This window comes from Terrapene carolina, unplaced genomic scaffold (genome assembly GCF_002925995.2).
Source record: "Terrapene carolina triunguis isolate 2854851 unplaced genomic scaffold, T_m_triunguis-2.0 Scaffold228, whole genome shotgun sequence".
NCBI classification, from domain to species: domain Eukaryota; kingdom Metazoa; phylum Chordata; order Testudines; family Emydidae; genus Terrapene; species Terrapene triunguis.
The window spans coordinates 2,922,921-2,946,842 of NW_020664579.1; the positions used below are offsets into that span (position 1 = coordinate 2,922,921).

General features: G+C 45.1%; 1 protein-coding gene across 1 annotated transcript in view; it reads left to right on the forward strand.

Annotated features, from left to right (window-relative positions):
* The window catches only part of MSRA (methionine sulfoxide reductase A), a 300,938-nt gene that overhangs the window by 149,418 nt on the left and 127,598 nt on the right, over positions 1-23,922 (forward strand). The window contains exon 2 of the mRNA XM_026656347.1: positions 16,389-16,457. Within this exon, the coding sequence (XP_026512132.1) occupies positions 16,389-16,457 (69 nt within the window). The remainder of the gene's footprint in view (positions 1-16,388; positions 16,458-23,922) is intronic.

Here is a 23,922-nt window from a genome sequence, read left to right on the forward strand (position 1 = left end):
AGATTATGAGCTTCTTCAAAGGAGTAAAGTAGTAATTCCCTTTTTTGAAAGAAAAAAGCCAATAGGCCTAACCTTAACACCCCAATGATCCTGCTTTGCTGTGCCGACAGGGGATATTAAAGAAAAAAGGTTGATGTCAGTCTGTAACAGATTGTAAAGGGAGGCCTGGACCCGTCAAGCTTAGCTGAGCATTAGGCCTGATCATTTATCACTGTCAGATGGGAGTAGGGGGAAAAGGCACTGGACCGTTCCTGCTCATCTGCTGACTGACAGCTGACTGAAGCCTAATGCAACCTCCAGGCAGATAATCTGCCATCAAGGGGGAATGTGTACTAGAGAGATACTATATCACAGTCTGCATGCTGCTTCCTGCTTAAAGCTACTGACATCTTCACAAGGAAGAAAGAAATGTCAGCTGTGCTTTAAGGGACTGTGGTTTACTGTAATGCTTCACTAAAGCATTACTGTGCTGTACCTCATTTCCATGGTTTCATGTAGATCCATTTTTAAAAACAGATTAACGGCATAGTGGAGACATGCAGTCAGGCTCAGCAATAATACAATGACGATGATCAGATGAGAAAACACCGCTGTTTGTTTCATTTATTGGTTTAATTCCCAAGACTGCGCATATGCTGCAAAATACTGTAATTATTTAAATACAGCAAAACCCACTTTGACAAATATAAGACTGCAAGTGAGTACACAGAGACACTAAACATTTCTTATCAAGGTAAAGTAAAACCAGGACAACAAAAATCTATTAAGTAATGAATGATAATATTTGCCTGCGGTACTTTGTACAACAAATAGTTTCACTAGGCTCTAATGCATAACAATGGTCTGAAATATAGACTTTGTTAAATCAATATAGGATATGGGAATAACCTATTGAATTTTTTTTGCTCTACAATCTTGCAAGGAATTCTGTATTTTATATTTTTCAATATTAAATGCAAGTTTTTAATGTTTTAAATTATATTTTAATTAGTTGTTATTGTTATTAACAATATCTAATTTAGATATTCATTACAAATTGCATGCATTAACTTAACTGGGGAACATTTTAATTGAGCTCTGCTGGAAATTTTCCAATAAATTAACTTTACATACTTTTAACAGATGTCTGAGTTAGACATTGTTATTAGGCATTGTAATTAATAGAAGTATTACACAAATTAAAATTTCAGTCCTTAGAAAAATGAAATTGTAGATGATTGAGTGATGTTAACTCATTAATAGAAAGTGACTCCTGAATTCCCACCATTCTGCTTTATTAGTTCAATAAACAGAATGTTTTAAGCAGTTGGAAAGGAGTTGGAAGAGAGCTAGAACAAGACATGCTTTACCATGGCTTTCTGAACGTTGGCAAGGTACTTGACCCCTCTGTGCCTCAATTTGCCGAATTTTAAAATATGTATAATAATTCCTGACTGGGATATTGTAAGGTTTGATGAATGTTTGTTCATTGAGGCCCAGATTTTTAAAGAGACAAGGTGGATGAGGTCATATTTTTGATTGGACCATCTTTTGATGGTGAGAGAGAAAAACTTTTGATCTAGACGGACTTCTCCCTCAGGACCTGTGCTGAGCACCCACTATTTTTTTTCTGTGGGTGCTCCAGCCCCGAAGTACCCATGGAGTCGGCGCCTATGTGAGGTTGCACACTCTGCACCAACCATTAGGATAGTACAGATTGTTTCCCTGCAGGATCTGACAGCCTCAGTGCAGCTATAATCTCTACACTTTGGGGCAATTTTCTGCCCAGGAGGTATCAGGGTTGAGAAGTCCCTCCATAATAAGGAAAACAGTATTATTCCTAAAGCTAAAAGTCTCTGTGCTTTACTGTAGAGTTTCTGCCTAGAACTTTGTTGTTTTTCATTGTGTACACACCACCTCCCAATTGAGTATCCACTGCATATTTTAATGTGTTTTTGAAATAAATATTTGAAATAATCAATATAGATGTTAAGTAACCTAAGATTAATAATCAGCCCTGCCATGTCCTGTTGGACATCTCCTCCCAGTTCACTCACACAGTGTTTATCATCAACCTTTGTTCTCAGTTCGCCAACCACTTTTCAGTCCACGTGACAGTGCTCCTAGTCAAGCTAATTGGAATTAAGGCTTCAGCTAAGATTTTTGAAAGGCATTATATTTAATATAGTCCAGTTATATTACATCAACTGCATTCCCTTCTTACACTAGCGACTGAACGCTGCTGCCACTCTCTGATATGCCAAACTGTAGAAATTGCATGGATAGTCTGTAGCACATGGATGACTGGTGCTGCATTCTGCTTCTGCTCTGGGGACGTAAAGGATGGGGTTGCCACTATACATCCCCCCAGTACTGGGCTGCTGCCTTCTTCTTGCAGAGAAGGAAATTCAGAGAGAAATATACTCAGTATTGCCAACCCAAGCCATTCAACAGTCATGAGACAGACCCCCAAAATCACGAGATTGGCTTAATAGACATGATTATTATAGGTATTACTGTGGTGCCTGGGAGCCCTTGTCATGGGCCAGGACCCCACTGTTCTAGATGCTGTACAAACACAAAACAAAGATTGGCCCAAAGACTGGACAATCTAAGTGTAAAACAAAGAGACAACAGGTGGAAACGGACAATCTGGGGACTATCCAGTGGGCTGGAGAGCATGGGCTAAGCCAACCTGATTACAGAATAAGCCCCACCTGAGGGGCAGCAGGCAAATTCCCCATAAAAAGCAGAAGGTGGCTGCAGTAAGGGGAATGAGGACCAGGCTTAAGTGATGATAAAGCTCAGCTGTGGAAAGGGATGGAGAGAGCCAGGTAGGAAGCTCAGAAAGTAAGAAAAACTTTCCAGGCACGGAGGCCTGCGAGAGACTTTAAGGTCAGAAGGGACCATTGTAATCATATTTCTAGTCTGACCTCCTGCACATTGCAGGCCACAGAACCTCACCCACCCACTCCTGTAATAGACCCCTAACCTCTGGGTGAGTTACTGAAGTCCCCAAATCATGGATTAAAGACTTCAAGTTTCAGAGAATTCACCATTTACACTAGTTTAAACCTGCAAGGGACCCATGCCCCATGGTGCAGAGAAAGGTGAAAACCCTCTCAGGTCTTGGCCAATCTGACCCGGGGAAAATTCCTTCCCGACCCCAAATATGGCGATCAGTTAGACCCTGAGCATGTGGGCACGACTTCAAGAGCTGGACATAAGGTGCTAGAACTGAGGGTGCTGCCACACCACCTGGCTTGAAGTGGTTTCCATTATATACAGGATTTACAGTTTGGTTCAATGCCTCCCAGCACCTCCACTGTACAAATTGTTCCAGCACCCTAGGAACTAGGTCTTTAAGAAAAACACCAAGACTCATAATCATATCACATGACTTGGCATCACTGTATCCTTCTGAAGCCTCACCTCATGTAAGCAGCATGTCAGCTGGAACTCTGTGACTGAAGCACAGCGACTAAATCTGGCATTAGGCAGGATAACCTAGCAACTGCTGTAGGTAGGCTAACTTTGTCCTATGGTATCATTTTTACCTTATCTTTTATTATTATTATGTATTTGTTATGGGAGGGGCAGAGTCATCATTCAAGATAATGGCCTCATTGTGGTAGGGGTCTGTACAGATCCATAGGGAGATGCAATCCTTGCTCTCAAAAGTTTTCAATCTGGGGCTCTGATCCTGCAGACACTTGTTCATGGTTTATAACTTGACTTCAGCAGAACTGCTCATGTGCTTAAAGTTAAGCACGAGTAACTTTTTACAGGAATGGGCCTAAGAAGACAGGCAACACACAAAAAGTGGATTGTATGAATGCAGACAAAATGTGCATTTTTATATTCATTATATATACTAACATTTTAAAAAACAAATAAACACCTGACTCCCCCTGGAGCTTTCTTTTAGTTGTCAAATTTCTTGAAGCGCTCTCAGAGGAAATGGGTCTTGGAGGGATTTGAATGATGAGAGGGTACTGGACTTCTAAATCACTTAAGGGGGAGGGTTCTATGCAAAATGGAAGACAGTCTTTACTTAAGTAGTGGGATGGAGGAAAAGATGAGTTGAGGATGCTCAGCAAGAGAGCATACTTTTGAGAAATTAAGTAACCTAGTGAGCAGGATGGAATAAGAAGTAGTAGTAAAATCTACAAGCATGGTAGAAGACTGAAGCATCTACAAAACAATATAAGTAAGGTAAAATTGAATATAATTCCCACCAAAAAAGAAAACTGCAAGGAACCGGAAGAAGCCAATGTGACTGCTCAAAGATATAATGGTAAAGAAAAAACTTACAGTGAGAAAATGAGAATTGAGATGGGAAGGAACCAAATAAATACTCCTCTACCCCGATATAACGCTGTCCTCGGGAGCCAAAAAATCTTACCGCATTATAGGTGAAACCGCGTTATATCGAACTTGCTTTGATCCGCCGGAGCGCGCAGCCTCCCCTCCCCCCCCCCGGAGCACTGCTTTACTGCATTATATCCGAATTCATGTTATATCGGGTCGCGTTATATCGGGATAGAGGTGTATTGAGAAACAATCAGATGATATTATTGATTATAAGGCTGTACTTGTGCACTGCCCCTTCTAAAAATGTAATGATTTTTAATTTTAAAATACAGTATTCACATTCTCTTTATTCTATCTGTAATGTTCCCAGTAGCAAATACACAACCCAATTCTTGTGTAATTATCTAGTGCTTTTGTTTTAAAAACAAACTTGGCTTTTTGAGGAGTCCACATGTTTTTGGATTATGAACTGACATATTGTGCTGAGATGCTTCACATTTTGTAGCATCAATCAGGTTGTATACAGTAATGTTATTTGATGTAATGGATGAAACGGAATGTGGTGTGTCACATTGTGATACATCAACTCCAAAACAAATTTCAAAAACTATTTTCAACTACCATCCTGTCCTTTATTGTGACCAGTGTTAATAAGAGAAAAGTTATTTTTAAACAAAATTTTTAATCTAAATGTTTTTCATGATACTTTATCATGGTAGTTTGAAAGCAATTAAGACTCCTACTGTGAGTAAAATAACATCATACTAGAAAAAAGTTGTAGGAAACTAACTGAATTATTATTTGGTAGTGAGTCAACAAATATGGTGTACCACAGGAAGGAGAATGATAGAACTTCAGGAATGAGAGATGAAAGAGATCCATTAGGTCATCTCTTCCATCCCGCTGTCAAACATGACTAGTGGAATCTGGAGACAAAAGCAGCCATGGTGGGAAACCAAGCAGAACACGTATTTTTGATAGAAGAAGTGATTCTAAACATGGCATCATGTGATTCTGTGTTTATTTCTCTGACTCTACATCAGATTTGCTCTCTTTACAAGTAAATAATGTTTTTTTTCTAACTGCCAGCCCTATAAATCCAGTCTGGGTGTGAAAGTCAAGCTAAGCTCTTTGTGACTTCTGCTTTATCACCAGCAATAAAGATTCTATGGGCCAAATTCTGCCATAAATTATACTTGTGCAGCTCTTGCAGATCCATAGAGGCTAGAATCATCTGCACAGAGGCTCTGTACCATCAGATGTCTCTCTGCTTCTTGTGGTTCTGTCTGGCCCCATGATAGCATGCCTTGGCCAGGGTCATGCTTTCAGCAACTCTCATCGGATGGTCTTTTTGGAACTCCCAACATGGGTGAGGCAGGAGTGGTTCAACAACAGAGGGCAATGATGAGTGGCTGTCTCAGGCAGCACTAACTCAATACCTATCCCTTCAACCATGCTGCCTCCTGGCTTTCCTTCTCCTCACCCATAGACCCACAGAGCTGCTTCTCACAAGGTCTGGGGAAGGGGGAAAATACAGCTGAGGTGACACTCTTTTCCCGCCCTGTCCCCTGCATGCAGACATGATGCTCTGGTCCTTAATTAATAATTCTGGTGCTGCAGAGCTGAAACAGGATCCAGCAGCTGTGCTGGCTTTGCAGGGATTAAGGGTGTAAACTGAAATAAAATGTATTTTTGTCGTTAAAATTATCCACTCTGACTCCAAGTACACACAGTGAGCAGATCTGCTGAGTAAGACAATGCCATCTTTACACAGTAAGTGCCATTGCTTGCAGTACGTTATGTGTCCATGTGATGGGGTATATAAACTCCACACTGGAACTGAAGGAGTTAAGGAGCAACTCTGGGTTCAGATGACCCCACCTGCAGAACATGTTCCAGTTGGAGGTGGAGCCTAAAAGAAGCCAGACAGCTCAGAAAAGGGGCTGACAGACCAGGGCCCTACCCTAGAAACTCCTGAAAAACAGTGCTGCAGAAGCCTTTCCCTTGGAGGAAGAGCCTGCCTGATGCACCTAGAGAGACTGAAGACTCAATTATTCTCCTCTTTATCACTTTGTGTCAAACTGTAAGACTTTGGTGGGGAGGTAGATGGCAGGAAGTGGCTCAGAGAGGCAGCGTTAAGACACTCCTGGGTGCCAGGCATTATCGTCTCTTACAGGGAATTGGGCTGGAGCCCAATGGATTGGGCGATCCCAGGTTCTCTTACAAGCCACCGTTGTTATGAAGAGCACAAATCCCTCATTTCCATACTTTCTCTTGGGGAAGCAAGGGGAGGGTAAAGACTGTGAAAACTCCCTGACTGGGTCTGGACACCAGCAAGGGTCAATACGTGGACTGAAGGTCATCTCCGCAGTTGAGGGTGTGGGACCGAATATTTTCCTTACCCCAAGGGGGATGAGGCTAGTTGGTGACCTGAGTGGAGTGGTAAGTCAACACCCACCAAAAGGCAGATGGCCACAGGACATGTAGAACATGTTAGTGGCCAGTGACAGACATTGGAGGTGGGGTGAGTAGACACCTACCATCTTAATCACAAGGTGATCCTGCCAATGAGCACTGCCCATCACAGACCATAATCACAGCTTAAAGACATTTAAAAACACCTGACAGACTTTGTAGTGTGTTTACTTAAATCCTTTTGTCACATTGTGTTTGTTTTAAGTTTAGATTGTTTTAATATGTCTCTTAAATGTCTCTAGTCCTAGAGATGAGCTAATAAAATCCTTGGCTGCTTCACAGACTGGCTTGCCTTTTGAGGGCAGTCAGGTTCAGCCTTGCCTGTGGTGGATCAGCTACTGCTGCCCCCACAGCTGAGCCTGATTGAATCGAGCCACCTGATCCCCAGCCAATTGTCAGACCCAGCCAGGGAGGAATTGGGTGAGTTTCCATAAAGGGTTAGAAGAGCTCAGCTGGGGAAGAGAACTGTGAGAGGGACGCTGTCTGCTATGATTGGCCTGAAGAGAATGGATGGTAGGGGAGATAGAGGCTTCTGTGGCAGGTTCATGAAAAGACTAGCTTGCAGGCAGATGGCCTAGAAGTGGACTGTGAATAAGGATCCAGCCTGGAGGGATGACTCTAGGGAAGAAGCCTTGAGAGTCAGCGGCTTGGGTAGGAGCTGGCCCTTGGGGAGAAAGTCCAGAGAGTCAGCACTCTATGACTGAGTGGGGCAGAAGGGGAGCCAGGAAGGGGCATAAAACCAATTTGTTTATGTTCTGTAGATTAAAGACTTCTACTTGGCAGGGTCTCTGTGAGGGAAGGCAGGCCTATTGCAGTAATAGTGTTGGGATTAAGAGGGAAACCGATGTGGAGAAACTGTAGCACCAGGACACAGAGAGGGTGTGCTGCCGCAATGTGACATAGTCAGAGGCTGAGTAGTGCTCTCATCGGGAGATAATTACTTGCCTTTGGAACCCTCTTTGTCAATCAGAGTGAAACTTTCATGCAAACCATTTTGTAAAAGACCTGCACTTTAAAAGCATTTTTTTGTTTTTAAGTATTAATTTTCTTTAACAAACCCTGTCAACCCAGTAAATTACAAGAACATGCCGGGTACCAGAATTAATGGCAATGCTAGGACTATCTCGTTGTAAACATTCTGTTCCTCACCCATTCTTTCTCTTCTGTTTTTCACACTCAGTTTTAACACTTATAAATTCTTTGGGGGCAGGGATCATGTCTTGGTCTTCTGTGGAGTGCAGAGATCACTTTTGGCCATGAAGAATAATAGTGCCTGTAGCTCAGGCTCTCTTAAAAGCATGTCCATGTTGTACATTTTATATAATCCGTATGTCAGATTATGTCATGTATTCAATACATACATAACCTTCTTATGGCATGCAACCAGATATCAAAGCAGGGAATGCAAGGTCTTTTAAGGAAATATCTTCAGGATAATGGTAGAGTAGGGTGATCGGTATCTAAGAACATTCCTACTGTTTCTTAGAAGCCCTATTATAGACATGGGCCTATAATAATTAACTGTCAGGCTAACTCAAATGACTTCTTCTTTTTGTTATACTTTTGTAGGCAAAATCAGCCAAGCCCATGAGGCTTACAAAGTAAAGTCCACTGAACCGTCTCCCAATTAAAGAAAATAAATCAAGAAAGCAAAGTCCAGTCAAATATCAGTCCTGTTGTCACCAGATCATAAGTCATGAACATCACAATAGGTTTTTGTATCTCTCCTTATCTTTTGTTTCACAAATCTGTTCCCTCATCTAGTGAAAAGGTGTTTATCTTGCTTATATAGGCAAAACACAATCTCACAGGAGACAGCAGTGCACATTCAATCCCAGGCTCTGCACAGACAATTTAACCTTTACAGATAACTTCCTCTTTCCAAGGAGTCTTGTGTGTGTGAAATATTTTCTCCCTTCTCGTGCGTGCGCTCTCTCTCTCTCTCTCTCTCTCTCAAAAAAGTCAACTGGCTAAGCAACCCTTTAAATCTTTCTTTCCCCTACTACACATAACTAGAAATACACTTGCTTTGGCATTGGCAACTTTTTCTGACCATACATTTTATTGCTATCTCCCATCGGGTGTAGTATGATATGATAGAATCATAGAAGATTAGGGTTGGAAGAGACCTAAGGAGATCATCTAGTCCAATCCCCTGCTCAAAGCCCTGGGTCAGAGCAAGTGGGGACCCCTCCCCACCCCTTCCTCCTGCATCTTCCTGCTCCCCCATGCTCTCCTCCCTGGCAGGAGCGCTGGGCAGGAGAAGTGGGTTGGGGTGCAGGGTCGTCCATTTTTCTGGGGCCCCCCAGTTGACTGGGGCCCTTGGGCACAGGCCCTGTTTGCCCAGTGGCTAATCTGCCACTGGATATGAGTGTCATAATTACTAAAGGATTTGTATTGTTTAATGTCTAGCAGTTGCCATTTAAAAAGTCAGCATTTACCAAGTTACCATAAGACGGTAGCTAAAATATTACAGAATTTCCTTATACTTATGGGACGGAATATCTGTGGTATCTGAGATAATGTGGGTGATAGGTCTTGGTAAAAGTTGACACTTTATTGGCAACCACAGTTAAAATGCTTAAAAACCCTGACAGAGTAAAAAAAAAAAAAGGGAAGATAATATTGCAGGGTTGACCTGATGGCCTTATACTCCAGGTGGACTTTCCGGTGCGTTCTGATTGCTCACCCTTCAGGACAGTGGGAGTAAGGACCCTTGCAGTGGCAACATCCGCAGAGCCTGGGGGAAATAAGTGCCCCACATCACCCAACAGGAAACCCTATGGCCAACAAGTGTAGTGCAGCTGTTGAGCTTCAAAGAGGTTTTTTTGTAGGCCTTTTTGGCTAGGAAGCTGATGACCTCCAACAGGGACTTGGAGGGATAGAGGGTGTGTGAGTGTGGAGGATAAAATGGATTGGCCCTTAAAGCTTTGTAAAGAATGAAGTGGATTAGGATTGACACATGTTAAAACAGGAAAGAAAAAACAAAATAAATCAAACAGAAGGAAAATCATGGAGTTAAACTCCATGCATCAGACTACAGCTCCACTTAAGATCCATTATTGACAACCTCATGCACATCCTCATGACTTTATCTGTCTCCAAATGATTCGCCGTATGCAAGTCCAAATGTAAGAGAGTTCCCAGGTCATTGGGTTCCAACTGTCTCACTGATCCTGCACTACTGCTTCCAGCTATCCACTTTTCTTACTCTGGTCCTGGATTCAGGAAAGCATCCCTATTCAGGAGAGCAATTATGCCAGTACTAAGTCCCATTGCAGTACAGTAATTAAGAACATGAACATAAGAATGGCCGTACTGGGTCAGACCAAAGGGTCCATTTCCAGCCCAGTATCCTGTCTACCGACAGTGACCAATACCAGATGCCCCAGAGGGAGTGAACCTAACAGGTAATGATCAAGTGATCTCTCTCCTGCCATCCATCTCCACCCTCTGACAAACAGAGGCTAGGGACACCATTCCTTAGTGGCTAATAGCCATTAATGGACTTAACCTCCATGAATTGATCTAGTTCTCTTTTAAACCCTGTTATAGTCCTAGCCTTCACAACCTCCTCAGGCAAGCAGTTCCACAGGTTGACTGTGCACTGTGTGAAGAAGAACTTCCTTTTATTTGTTTTAAACCTGCTGCCCATTAGTTTCATTTGGTGGCCGCTAGTTCTTATATTATGGGAACAAGTAAATCACTTTTCCTTATTCACTTTCTCCACACCACTCGTGATTTTATATACCTCTATCATATCCCCCCTTAGTCTCCTCTTTTCCAAGCTGAAAAGTCTTAGCCTCTTTAATCTCTCCTCATATGGGACCCGTTCCAAACCTCTAATAATTTTAGTTGCCCTTCTCTGAACCTTTTCTAATGCCAGCATGTCTTTTTGAGATGAGGAGACCACATCTGTACGCAGTATTCAAGATGTGGGCGTATCATGGATTTATATAAGGGCAATAAGATATTATCCGTCTTATTCTCTATCCTTTTTTGAATGATTCCTAACATCTTGTTTGCTTTTTTGACTGCTGCTGCAGACTGCATGAACATCTTCAGAGAACTATCCATGATGACTCCAAGATCTCTTTCCTGATTAGTTGTAGCTAAATTAGCCCCTTTCATATTGTATGTATAGTTGAGGTTATTTTTTCCAATGTGCATTACTTTACATTTATCCACATTACATTTCATTTGCCATTTTGTTGCCCAATCACTTAGCATAAGTGCTCTGCTAAATAGGGATGGATTTAAGCATAAACTTAAAAGTGGTTTCCTGAATTGGAGAGTGACTCCCTAAATTCTCTGACTTGCCTCACAGACGTGGCCCTAGATTTTTAGAAATGGGTGCCTAGAGTTAAGCTTCCAAGTCCACATGTAGGCACATAAATAAGTGGCCTGGTTTTCAGAAGTGCTGAGCAACTGCAGCTCTCATTGAAGTGAATAGAAGCTGCTGGGTGATCAGAACTTTGGAAATCAGGTCATTTACTCAGGTGTCTAAGTCAGGGCCGGCTCTGGCTTTTTGGCCACCCCAAGCAAAAAAAACAACCAAACAAAAAAAAAACCAGGGCGGCCAGAACGGCAAAAAAAAAACAAAACCCTGTGGCGCGGCTGGAGTGCGGGTGCAGGGGGACCGGCTAGTGGGTGGGAGGGGAAGGGAGCGGGGGGAGAGAGAGAAGGGGGGCGGCCAGGGCTACAGCGGGGCGCTGCCACGCGGCCCCTCCCGCCCTGCCGCCTGCCGGGAGGGCTCCGCTCCGGTCAGCGGGGAGGGAAGGACGAGGACTGCCCTGCCAGGCTTGCTGCAGGATGCTCCCATCCTCCGCGCCCCCGCCCCCTACAGGGCGGCCGGAGCGGAACAAAAAAAAAACCAAACCTGCCGTGCCGCTCTAGGATTGGGCGGAATGCCGCCTCGTTCAATCTGCCGCCCCAAGCACCAGCTTGCTCGGCTGGTGCCTGGAGCCGGCCCTGGTCTAAGTGTAGGCACCCGTTTTTGAAAATTTTGTTCATGGTTTCTAAGCCTAAGAGAGAGCTTAAGGAAGCAGAGCTCTAAAGTGTCTGAAGCCTCCTGTAATATTTGCAGCTATTCTTCTCCTACAGTCTGTAAATAAACTGAACTGAAGAACATGTATTCACAGAGTGTTGGTTTCAGGAAAATGTGACAAATGGATACGTGGAAACTTGAACAATGTATTTGTTACCACCATTTAATTCAACCCATCATGCAGTCTGTGTTCAGTGTGCTTCCATGAGTAGAGTACAAGTAACAGAAAAGATAAAGAAGCATGAAGCTTGTTTGCTACTGAAATATAGATGATTGAATAGTTTAGGAAGGAATTATCTGATTAGAAAGTAATGACAAGTCAAACTATTTTCATTTCTTTGGCACTGAGTTTTGATGTGTGATTGTAGCTGAAATTTTACCCAAAGGCACTGGTGTCCTTTTTCTGTTTTTGCTGCTTAGTTTTCTCCTCTGACTTGGGGCTCCTTCTCTTTGCTGACATTTTCAGACACGTTAGTCATTAGACACTAAATGATAACTTTACACTCATTACACTGACAAACTAGCATTTTCCCTAAAGGTTGTAGTCTTTCATTGGAAATTAAGATTGAAGACCTTCTTTTTTACAAGACTCAGAAGAAAACCACCGGTCTTCAATTATGTACTGTATATTGATGGTGCACAGCAGTAAGAAGTGTTATATGAAATAGCAGTAGGGGATGATCAGGCCTGATAGCCTGTGTGTCTCGCAGTGGGTTACCAATCATGCCACGAGGAACTTTTTTGTGGATGCCTCACTTTCTCACAAAGCAGTTCACAGGTTACTTTTGTTGCTACAGCAGTTTTCAGGCTGCTGCTAATTCTCTCTTCTCCTAAACTTTGTCAGCCATCACAGAAGCAATGAATCTGTTGCATCTTTCCTGTTGTATCATTTTCCTTTTCTTCTCCCCCCCCCCCGAAATATACAAAATCAGACCCTCATCTTAAATTTGGAACTTAAATAAACTCAAATAAAAGAATATACCAGCTGCAGGTCAGGAAGCTTTATTAAATCAAGCAGCCACCCTCGCTCCTGTGTTATTAGCATAGGGTGAAATTCACCCATTTGCTCAGGACCAGCACAAAACCTATGCACACATTCCTCTTTGCCTCTGTTTTATGTAAGCAGCGTCAACACTTTGTGAATCTTAATAGCTGTTTTTTTTTAAAAAAAGCTCCAGCTACTGGATTCATTTGGGTCAGTGAGAATCTCAGTTTTCATTTAAAGTAGTAGTAAGTTTCTAGCCCACATGGTTGCTGAGATAAGCTTGAAAACGTGGCCTGAGTGTATCCTAACGGCTCAAACACTAGAAGGCATATAAAAAGAACTCAAAATGCTTTCATGGTTTTAAACCAGAGTCCTGATTGTTTGGGGTTGGCACTACTGAGGCACCAAACAGTGGGTGCTCAGCACTTTCTGAAAATCAGGTATGTCTAAGGCATCTCCAGTGGGGCCCTCAAAGAGAGATCCCCAACAGCATTCATCACTTTTGAAAATCTTAGCCTCGAGATCCATTCCATTAAATTTTGCATTCTTAAGTGATGCATCATGCCCTCTGCACTGTGAATTTTGCTCTTGGTGTAACTCTCATGCGGCCAGAAGTAGTACCGAAAGAATTCTTGGCTGCAAGTGAACGGATGTCCCACAGTAAACAGTTTTTAATCTTTCATGTTTTAAGAAAAAAATACAGACTTTAATCTTGAATCAATAGAGAACATATTCTGTTAAATTAATAGGTCCAGTAAATGCTGTTAATTTTGTGGCAATGCCTTTATCAGGAATCTAACTTAATGGATTTTTTTTTTAAATTTAATGGAGCACTAATTTTTCTCTGAGCGCGTATATAATAGCACAGTAAATTAGCTTAAAAATAATTGAAGTGAATTGAGTTCACCCAGGCGTCTTTGAAAGAAAGTATTTTTAAAAAAAAACTTTATAATCAACATCTTGCAACTTATTGATTATTACAATGTATGTCTTATTTATACCGTACTATAGGTGTGCAGGGAGCTTTACAGACAAAGCATGCCAGCTTCCTGCCCCCAAAAGCGTACAGTCTAGGGTCCCGATCCTGCAACTGGATCTATGTGACATTTCCACAGAGGCACTGAGTGCTATTCTGGCACACCTGGGGATTTAACCTGTACTGGTGCACAGTCATTATGGAGAGACACACAGGTGCTCCATTGTTAAGGTTGAAGCTATTTCCCCATGATAAATCCAGTTTTTCTCACACCCCTCCCTAGAGTGACCAGACAGCAAGTGTGAAAAATTGGGACAGGGGGTGGGGGATAATAGGCGCCTATATAAGATGAAGTCCCAAATATCGGGACTGTCCCTACAAAATCTGGACATCTGGTCACCCTACACCTCCCCCTTTGCAATAATAGTTCTTGTCTTATTTATTGTAAGCCACTAGCTAGATTACCCTAACTTGGAGCTAACCCCTCCACCCCCTTCCAATATGTAACAATCTCTCTGCCCCCATAGTCCAGGGCTTTCAATCTTCCTACAATTCACTTTATAATTTCCCTCGCTCCAGTTGCAGATCATCCTGACCTTCGTCCCTCAGTATCTGTCTGTAAATGTTTGACCCAGGCTGGGATTACTTCTGCAATACACCTGACTGCTAATGGAAAACATTCATTTTAGAGCATTCCTAAAACAATACAATACCCCAGTTCAACCTGGTTTGCTCACAGAAAGGTTTTACACTATATATAAAGCATAATAATCAATATGACGAGGTCCTGTGGGACCTCACTCTGGAAAGTGATTACAGAACAGAGACCTACAGCAGCCACATTATCTTGGGTTCGTGCTCTTTGATCCCTTTCTGTTGCTATCAGGACTAACTCTCTCAGAAGTATATAGTCAGACAACTGTAAGTGCTGATATCAATGAAGGGCCCGAGGAATATTCTGGGATCAGATCTTGCATGTTGCATTTTGCTTAAAGCTCAGATATTTCATTCAGCTTTAGCATGGAGTATGTTTCATCCCACAGTAACTATATGGGTCCAAATTAGTAGATTTTCCCTTATGCTGGAGGCAGTGTATTGGGGGTAGGCACTAGATATAATACAGAATGTGTTTTGGAACTGTATCTATTTTCAGCCCAGCACAGCCACCTTGGCACACACAGGTAGTGGAGGGAGGACTCTGCTCTTGTCTTGCATAAAAATTCCCCTCTGTGAATTAGCATTGCCAGAATGTTAGCTCCTGCCTCCTCCGCATGCACATTACACTCTCCAGTGTCACAAACCTCATGTTATGCCTGACACCTGTGCAGATTCAGGGGGCAGAGGAAGGACTCCCTATGTCCTCTCTCTCTCTGTTCTAATACACTTGTGGAGCCCTAAAACTGTAGCCGATGGCATATGTCTCTCCGCTTCCACAGAATATCAGATCCACAAAATCGCTGTTGTGCTGTCAAGAGAGCAATTGGAAATTGAACATAAAACAGGCAGTCACATAGTGGGGAAAATACAAAAAGACAACTTAATTTAATTAAAGCTCAAGTGGAGCAACTTTTCAGCTTCAGTAAAAGAAGTGATGCAGTTTTGTTGAATTCAGTCTAGTGCATCAATTCTTCTAGGAACCGAGTGGAAGAAGGGTTGGAATTTGATTACAGTGGAGACTAAATACGCTTTGTGTGAAAAGTGTTTCAGTTTCAGAGACATGCTTGAAGGTGGAAGATAATTGGGTGGCAGGCATTTGAGAACTGAAAACAGTTGCACGTCAGTGCTTGGGTGGAACTACTATCAATTTTGAATTGTACAGTCAATGGAGCCAGTGAAAACCAGACTTGCTGTTTTCCCCCTTCTGCCCCCCGGCCTTCTCCCTCCCAGGTTAAGCTTTAGTAAACTGAAGTAGTAGCCACATCTGATCCATTGTATAGCCTCTAATGATAGCAATAATGTAATAATCTTAAAACAGTATAAGGTATGGGTAATCTGTAACACAGAAACCGAATGAACTATACACCATTGCCTATTGTTGAAGTGATTTTTATTGAATTAATGTGATATTAGAATATGATGCATGAATTTTTAATTTAGCTTACTGATTGGCAGTGTGGGAAAAAGTCAAAATTCACTTGCGGTCATGTCAAAAGGCTTTTAATCCAGCAGTAACAATACAGGATTCCTCTGTACAGGTCAGAATTCCACTTTTAAGAATGCTTCACTTGTGACTGTGATGATGATTATTCATGTTTATATAATGCTCACTCTGTGTCACTTTAGAAATAGATAAGTTGTCCTAAATATACAACCAAAGTGGAACTCCAGTTTGTCCATGGGGGTTTAGAACCTCTGGAAAAACAGGCCCTTCTTACCTAAATTCAGCCATCGCTAGAGTTATACAAGTGTTCTTATGGGATAACAGCCAGTATGGAGAGGTGAATTGATACATTTTGGACATACAGATGAGTAAGCAAAACTTAACGTATACCTGTGCCATAGCTATTCGCCAGTCAAATTTCAGGCTTTCCTAGAGCCATTTTGAAAAGAGTATTTGTGTTTCCATAGCAATTGATATTTTACTACACTTTTCTTTTCTTCTTGTCTTCTAGCTAAACACCATGTCAACGGAAACAGAACAGTGGAACCTTTCCCAGAGGGAACACAGATGGTTTTATTTGGTAAGATATCATGTCTAAAAGAAAAACACTAAACTGTATGGAGGGAATGCATGCCAAACTTCTTGATTTCAGCAACACTCCGTAGGGTTTCACAATGGCTATAATGTTATAGCCATTTTCTAATCATCATAACCAACAAAAAACGGTTGGATTTTTGGTGAAGTGTATGACCAAAAAAGTGGGTATTGCAAGTATTTTGCCTTAGTTTGACAGACAGTATATTTAATCCTTTATTTGAAGTGTCTTGTATAAATACAGAGTAGCAGTTATTTGCGTATGATCGGCCCTGTGACATAGTTCAGTGCTTTATACAAAATTCTGGAGGTGATTTATGACCCTACACCTCCAGTGCACTCAAATACTTGTGGTGAAAGTTTTATCTACTTTATTTGCATAGCTTTCTCAGTGGACTCCTTTCTTCCTTCCTTTCTGTCTAGGGGACAGATTCTGATACCTTTACTCACACAGTAATAGTGCCTTATTTTGTGAGTAAGCCCATTGACTTCTCATTGGTTGACAGGTGACCTTTCCAATTTTATGACCTCCCATTTGGTCTGCTCACAGCACCAAGGGTCTTCACAAAATACCTCCCAGTAGTCGTAGCACATCTCAGATGCAAGAGCATATTCGTTTATCCTTACCTTGACAATTGACTCCTAAGGGCCAGCTCTCAACAGGGTCTCTCCTCTGCAGTTCAGTACACGTGTGACCTCGTGCAATCCCTTTAGTTGCTGATCAACGGGTAGAAGTCCTCCTTCATAACCCATGCAAAGGATCACCTTTGTGGGTATGGTCCTACACTCCACTCAAGCCAGGGCTTTTCTCTCAGAAAGGAGATTCCTAAAGATAAGTATCAGGGATCCAATTTGCAGATGATGCAGTTCTTCTTTGAGTGCTTGCTCATGTCCATTCAACTTAGGTGTGTGTGCTCACCACATGCACAAGTGCCGGAATATTGTTCCCTCAGCAGTATCCGTAGGGACCGGTTCCGGTGCCCCCAGGAATGGCGCGCACATGCCGTGGTATATAGGGTGCCGCAGGCTCCCCAGCCCCCCAGTTCCTTCTTGCCACCAGTGACGGTGCTGGAACTGTTGCTGCTTCAGCTACTGCTGTTGCTTTCTCGTTTGTACGAACTCGTTAATTCTTGTATTATAGTGCATATAGTTTTCTGTTAGTGTTAGTAAATCCCTTAGCTATAGTTAGAGACTTTGTAGGTCCCGAAACGGGACTTGGCCTCGGGATGGGGCATGCTCCGGTTCCCAGACTTTAAGCCCTGTGATCATTGCAAGAGGCCCATGCCCATTAGTGATCCACACAGCAGCTGTCTGTGTTGCTTGGGCGAAGGGCACATTAATGAAAAGTGCAAAATTTGCAAGTCCTTCAAGCCAAGGACTAAGAAGGAACGTGATATTCACTTAAGAGCACTCCTTATGGAGTCGGCCCTCACCCCGGCACTGGAGCAACACTCCGACTCAGCGCCGAGCACTGTGACCTCGGTATACAGTGCCCCACCGGGACCGTCCACTGGCCGGCACCAGTCCCCATCTGTGGCTCCAACCAAGAAGCCCAAAAAGACAGTGCAAGGCCGGTCTCCAACCTCCTGCAAGGGAAAGGATAAGACTGAGTGCAAGCAAGGTCCCGTGCCAGGCAACTCTTCACTCCCATTGGGATTTCAGGCCCAAGCTCTGGTTGAGTGGGGTAGCCCAGCCTGCTCCCCGGCAGCCACCCTGGATAGTGGCAGATGCCTTTGCCAGCTCCGGGTATCGTCCATGCTGGAGGCCGTGCAGGCGGCGCAGGAATCATAGAATATCAGGGTTGGAAGGGACCTCAGGAGGTCATCTAGTCCAACCTCCTGCTCAAAGCAGGACCAATCCCCAACTAAATCATCAAGCCTGACCTTAAACCTCTAATGAAGGAGATTCCACCACCTCCCTAGGTAACCCATTTCAGTGCTTCACCACTCTTCTAGTGAAAAAGTTTTTCCTAATATCCAACCTAAACCTCCCCCACTGCAACGAGACCATTATTCCTTGTTCTGTCATCTGGTACCACTGAGAACAGTCTAGATCCATTCTCTTTGGAACCCCCTTTCAGGTAGTTGAAAGCAGCTATCAAATCCCCCCTCATTCTTCTCTTCTGGAGACTAAATAATCCCAGTTCCCTCAGCCTCTCCTGATAACTCATGTGCTCCAGCCCCCTAATCATTTTTGTTGCCCTCCACTGGACTCTTTCCAATTTTTCCATATCCTTCTTGTAGTGTGGGGCCCAAAACTGGACACAGCACTCCAGATGAGTCCTCACCAATGTCGAATAGAGGGGAATGATCACGTCCCTCGATCTGCTGGCAGTGTTCCTACTTATACAGCCCAAAATGCCATTAGCCTTCTTGGCAACAAGGGCACACTGTTGACTCTCATCCAGCTTCTCGTCCACTGTAACCCCTAGGTCCTTTTCTGCAGAACTGCTGCCTAGCCACTCGGTCCCTAGTCTGTAGCAGTGCATGGGATTCTTCCGTCCTAAGTACAGGACTCTGCACTTGTCTTTGTTGAACCTCATCAGATTTCTTTTGGCCCAATCTTCTAATTTGTCTAGGTCCATCTGTATCCTATCCCTATCCTCCAGTGTATCTACCACTCCTCCCAGTTTAGTGTCATCTGCAAACTTGCTGAGGGTGCAGTCCACGCCATCCTCCAGATCATTAATGAAGATATTGAACAAAACCGACCCCAGGACCGACCCTTGGGGCACTCCGCTTGGTACTAGTTGCCAACTAGACATGGAGCCATTGATCACTACCCATTGAGCCCAATGATCTCACCAGCTTTCTATCCACCTTATAGTCCATTCATCCAGCCCATACTTCTTTAACTTGCTGGCAAGAATACTGTGGGAGACCGTATCAAAAGCCTTGCCAAAGAATAACATGTCCACTGCTTTCCCCTCATCCTCTGATCATGTCCCTCCCGGTGCCGCCCACACCTGCTCCTGCGGTTCCCCAGTCATGGGGTAAACCCTCATTCAGACTGCCACAGTCCGCCCCCAAGCGGCACCGTTCCCTGTTGCAGGGGACATCCTGACAGCGCTTACCCTCCCATAGCTGCCACGCCTCTGATGGTGAAAGGCAGATGCAGCGCAGCCCCATTTGGTCCCCGGACCTTGGGCATGGGCAGAGAGGCTCGAGGCGCAGCTCGCCTGCGACCGGGCGCAGACCTCTGGAGGCAAGTGCCCCCCGGCAGGAGTACCAATCCTGGCACCTGGTATCTCCAAGACCATAGTACTGCTCCAGAGACCCGTTGAGGGATCGATGCTACCATTCCTCTGACTGTCACCGATCCCCTAGGAGGGCATCACCGCGTGTGGGCACTTCTTGTTACTGGGCCTGTTCCGACCCCTGGTCCCACTCCTCATCCCGGTACCATTCGTCAAGCGCGAGACGTAGATCGCCAGTTCCAGGCCATCGCAGATCCGTCGAGCGCCACCGGTCCCCAAGACCCCGTTCCAGATTGGACTCCAGGCGGAGTTTCTGGCATCGGTCGGGGCATAGCCCCCGTTCTGCTCTGTCCTGGTTGCCTGGGAGTGACTGCTCAGGATCCAGCCCTGGTTTGGAGCAAGATTCCCTGATGACGGGACAAGCTCCGGTACCAACGGTACCGGCTACATTGTCGGCACCGAAACTGGCCCCATGGCCTCAGGCACAGTGGCCAGCGCCAAGGTACCCATGGAACCCATGGGGGTTCACCCTGGCCACCCGCTTGGTGTCCGGAGCCTCAGAAAGACCAGCTGCCTCTCTCTCCTGCTTCGGTGCGCAAAGCCTTGGGCGCAAGGACCCCGCAGGTCCAAGAGGGAGTAGGGGAGAAAGCCACTGGGTCACCAATGGTTGTGGAGGACCCTACAGCACCGGCATCCTCCTCCTCGTCACCAGACGTGGCTATAATGGCGCCCCCTCCCCCGGTTCCTCCGGATGACGCTAAAGCGCACCAGGAACTTCTGAAGAGGGCCACTGCCAACATAGGTCTTCAGGCAGAGGAATCAGAGGAGTCCTCAGACTCTCTCTTCTATGTCCTCTGCTCCACAGCACCGGCTAGGGTGGCTCTGCCCCCTTCATGAAGAGGTCTCAAAGATCACCAATGTCCTGTGGCAAACTCCCTCCTCCCTGACCCCCATCTCCAAGAGGGCTGAGCACAAGTACTTTGTGCCATCCAAAGGCCACTAGTACCTGTACACCCACCCTGCTCCCAACTCCCTAGTGCTAGAGGCGGTTAACCACATGGAGCGACAGGGTCAACCTGGGGCTACCCTTAAGAATAAAGACTCCAAGAGAATAGACGTGTTTGGGCGTAAGGTTTATTCCTCCTCTAGTCTCCAGTTGAGGGTGGCCAACCATCAAGCCCTCCTGGGATGCTATGATTTTAACATGTGGCAAGCCATGGCCAAGTTCGAAGGCTCCCTCTCTGAGGTATCTAGGAAGGAGTTCTGGGTGATCATGCGCCGGGCATCCTGGCTGCTCCTCTCTGGCTTGTCCACGGAGGCTCAGCAGTCGACGCAAGACCTTCCCTTCGATGGGCAGGCCCTGTTTGCGGAACAGATGGACAGTCAGCTCCATGGCCTAAAGGACTCTCGCACGACCCTTAAAACATTGGGCCTGTATGTTCCCAGCCCTGCCCACAAGCGGTTCAAGCCACAGCAGCCTCAGGGCCAGGGGGAGCCACCCTCGCCAGGAGCCTCCCCATAAGAAATCCAGAGGCTACAAGCGGCGTTCTAACTAACAGCCTTCGCAGGCTTCTCAGTCAAGCTCAGCCCGCAACAAGCAGGGGGGCAAGTGCCCATTTTGAGGGTACGCCCGAGGGCGACCTACTGGACTGTTCCCAGGATCCTTCTTCCCCTATTTTTGCCAACCGCCTTTCTCCTTTCCTCCCTGCATGGGCATCTATAACATTGGACCGATGGTCCTCAGTACGGTGGCGCGGGGTTACATCCTTTTGTTGCTTTCTACTCCTCCTTCACACCTCCCCTCCCCATCCCTCTTCAGGGACCCTTCTCATGAGAGTCTGCTTGCGCAGGAGGTAGAGAGGTTACTGCAACTAGGTGCGGTGGAGGTCATTCCTCCAGAGTATTGGAACAAGGGGTTCTATTCCCGTTACTTTTAATCCCAAAGGCCAAGGGCAGTCTACGACCTATCCTGGACCTGCGAGACTTGAACCGCTTCCTAGCGAAGCTGAAATTCTGCATGGTCTCCCTGGCTTCCATCATCCCCTCCCTGGATCCGGGAGACTGGTACGCCACCCTCAATCTGAAGGATGCGTACTTTCACATCGCCATCTTCGAGGGACACAGACGCTTCCTGTGGTTTACGGTAGGTCCTAACCACCATCAGTTTGCGGTCCTCCTGTTTGGCCTGGCGTCAGCACCACAGGTATTTACCAAGTGCATGTTGTTGGTGGCTGCTTACCTCAGATGTTGGGGTGTCCAGATCTACCCGTACCTTGATGACTGGCTAGTCAGAGGCAGCTCCAGGTCCCAGGTCCAAAGGGATGTTGCGATGCTATTAGCCACTTGCCGTTGCCTCGGCCTGTTGGTAAACCACAAAATCCACGTTAGTTCCGGTACAGAGGATAGAGTTCTTTGGGGCGGTGCTCGACTTGCCCTGCACCAGGGCGTTCCTGCCACTGGAGAGATTCACGACACTGATGGACCTCATCGCAGAAGTCTCCGTGTTTCCCCTCACCATGGCCAGGGTTTGCCTGTACCTCCTAGGTCTGGGCAAGGGCTCCCTCTCCGACGCTTTCCTTCTGCCTTGGGCAGGAAACCTGATGCACACGTTCCCTCCGATTCCACTCATCAGCAAGGTCCTAGTGAAAATCAAGAGAGACAAGGCTCAGGTTATCATGATTGCCCCAGCGTGGTCTCACCAGCACTGGTTCGGGATGCTGTCGAGCCTGGCAGCGATCCCTCCGTGGTCCCTGCCGAACCGACCAGACCTGCTGTCACAGGATCACAGTCAACTCTTGCACCCCAACCTCAAGTACCTCCACCTCACGGCGTGCATGTTGCGTGGGTGAACCCTGAGGAACGGGCCTGTTCAGAAGGGGCCCAGAAGGTCCTCTTTGAGGTAGAAAGCCCTCTACTAGACAGACTTACCTGGCAAAGTGGACGAGTTCTCCTGCTGGGCGGCCGAACAGGGCATCTCCCCTTCGCATTCTTCGGTGAAGTCGATCTTAGACTACCTGTTTCATTTGAGGAACCAGGGCATAGCACACTCCTCTATCAGGTTAGTGAGCTCAGTGCTTTATGCATATGATGGACAGGCCATACCACAGCATAGGGTGGACAGGCCATAAAGACAAGTCATTGTGAGACCTTGTCCCAGCTTTATACCTAAGATATACTGCTACAGATGAAAATCTGAGACTATATCCCTCCCTGTTTTCTTCTCCAGACCCAATAATCACCCAGGGGAATCCCAGTTACAATCCTTAGATGTGAAAAGGGCTCTGTGCTATTACCTGGACCAGACTCAACCTGTCAGGAAATCTTACAGGTTATTTGTTCCACCTATGGGAAAAGGTGTAAAGGGGAATCTATTAGTAAAGAGACACTTTCCCACTGGACTAAGAGGTGTAGTGAGCATTATTCATAGACTCTAAGGCCAGAAGAGGCCATTGTGATCCTCTAGTCTGACTTTCTGCACATCACAAGCCACAGAACCTCACCCACCCACTCTTGTAGTAGGCCCATAGCCCCTGGCTGAGTTACTGAATTCCTCAAATCTTGATTTAAAGACTTCAAGTTACAGAGACTCCCCCATTTACTGTAGTTTAAATCAGCAAGAGACCCATTCCCCATGCTGCAGAGGAAGGTGAAAATTCCCCAATGTCTCTGCCAATCTGATGTGGGGGGAAATTCCTTCCTGACGCCAAATATGGCAATCAGGTAAACCCCGAACATGTGGGAGAAACCCACAAGCAAGACACCTGGGAAAGAATTCTCTATAGTAACTCAGAGCTCTCCCCATCTAGCATCCCGTCTCTGGCCATTGGAGATATTTGCTCATTGCAGTTGCAGATGGACTACATACCATTGTAGGCCACCTCATCATCCCATCCCATCCATATATTTATCAAGCTTAGTCTTAAAACAAGTTCGATTTTTTTTGCCCAGACTACTCCCCTTGGAAGGCTGTTCCAGAACTTCACTCCTCTGCTAGTTAGAAACTTTAGTCTAATTTTAAGCTTAAACTTATTGATCGCCAGTTTATATCCATTTGTTCTTTTGTCAACGTTGGCCCTTAACTTAAATAACGCCTCTTCCTCCCTGGTGTTTATTGTTTTGATGTATTTATAGAGAGCATTCATATCTTTCCCTCAGCCTTCATTTTGTTAGGCTAAACAAGCCAACCTCATTATGTCTCCTCTCATAAGGCAAGTTCAGCATTCCTCTGGTCATCCTAGTAGCTCTTCTCTGCACC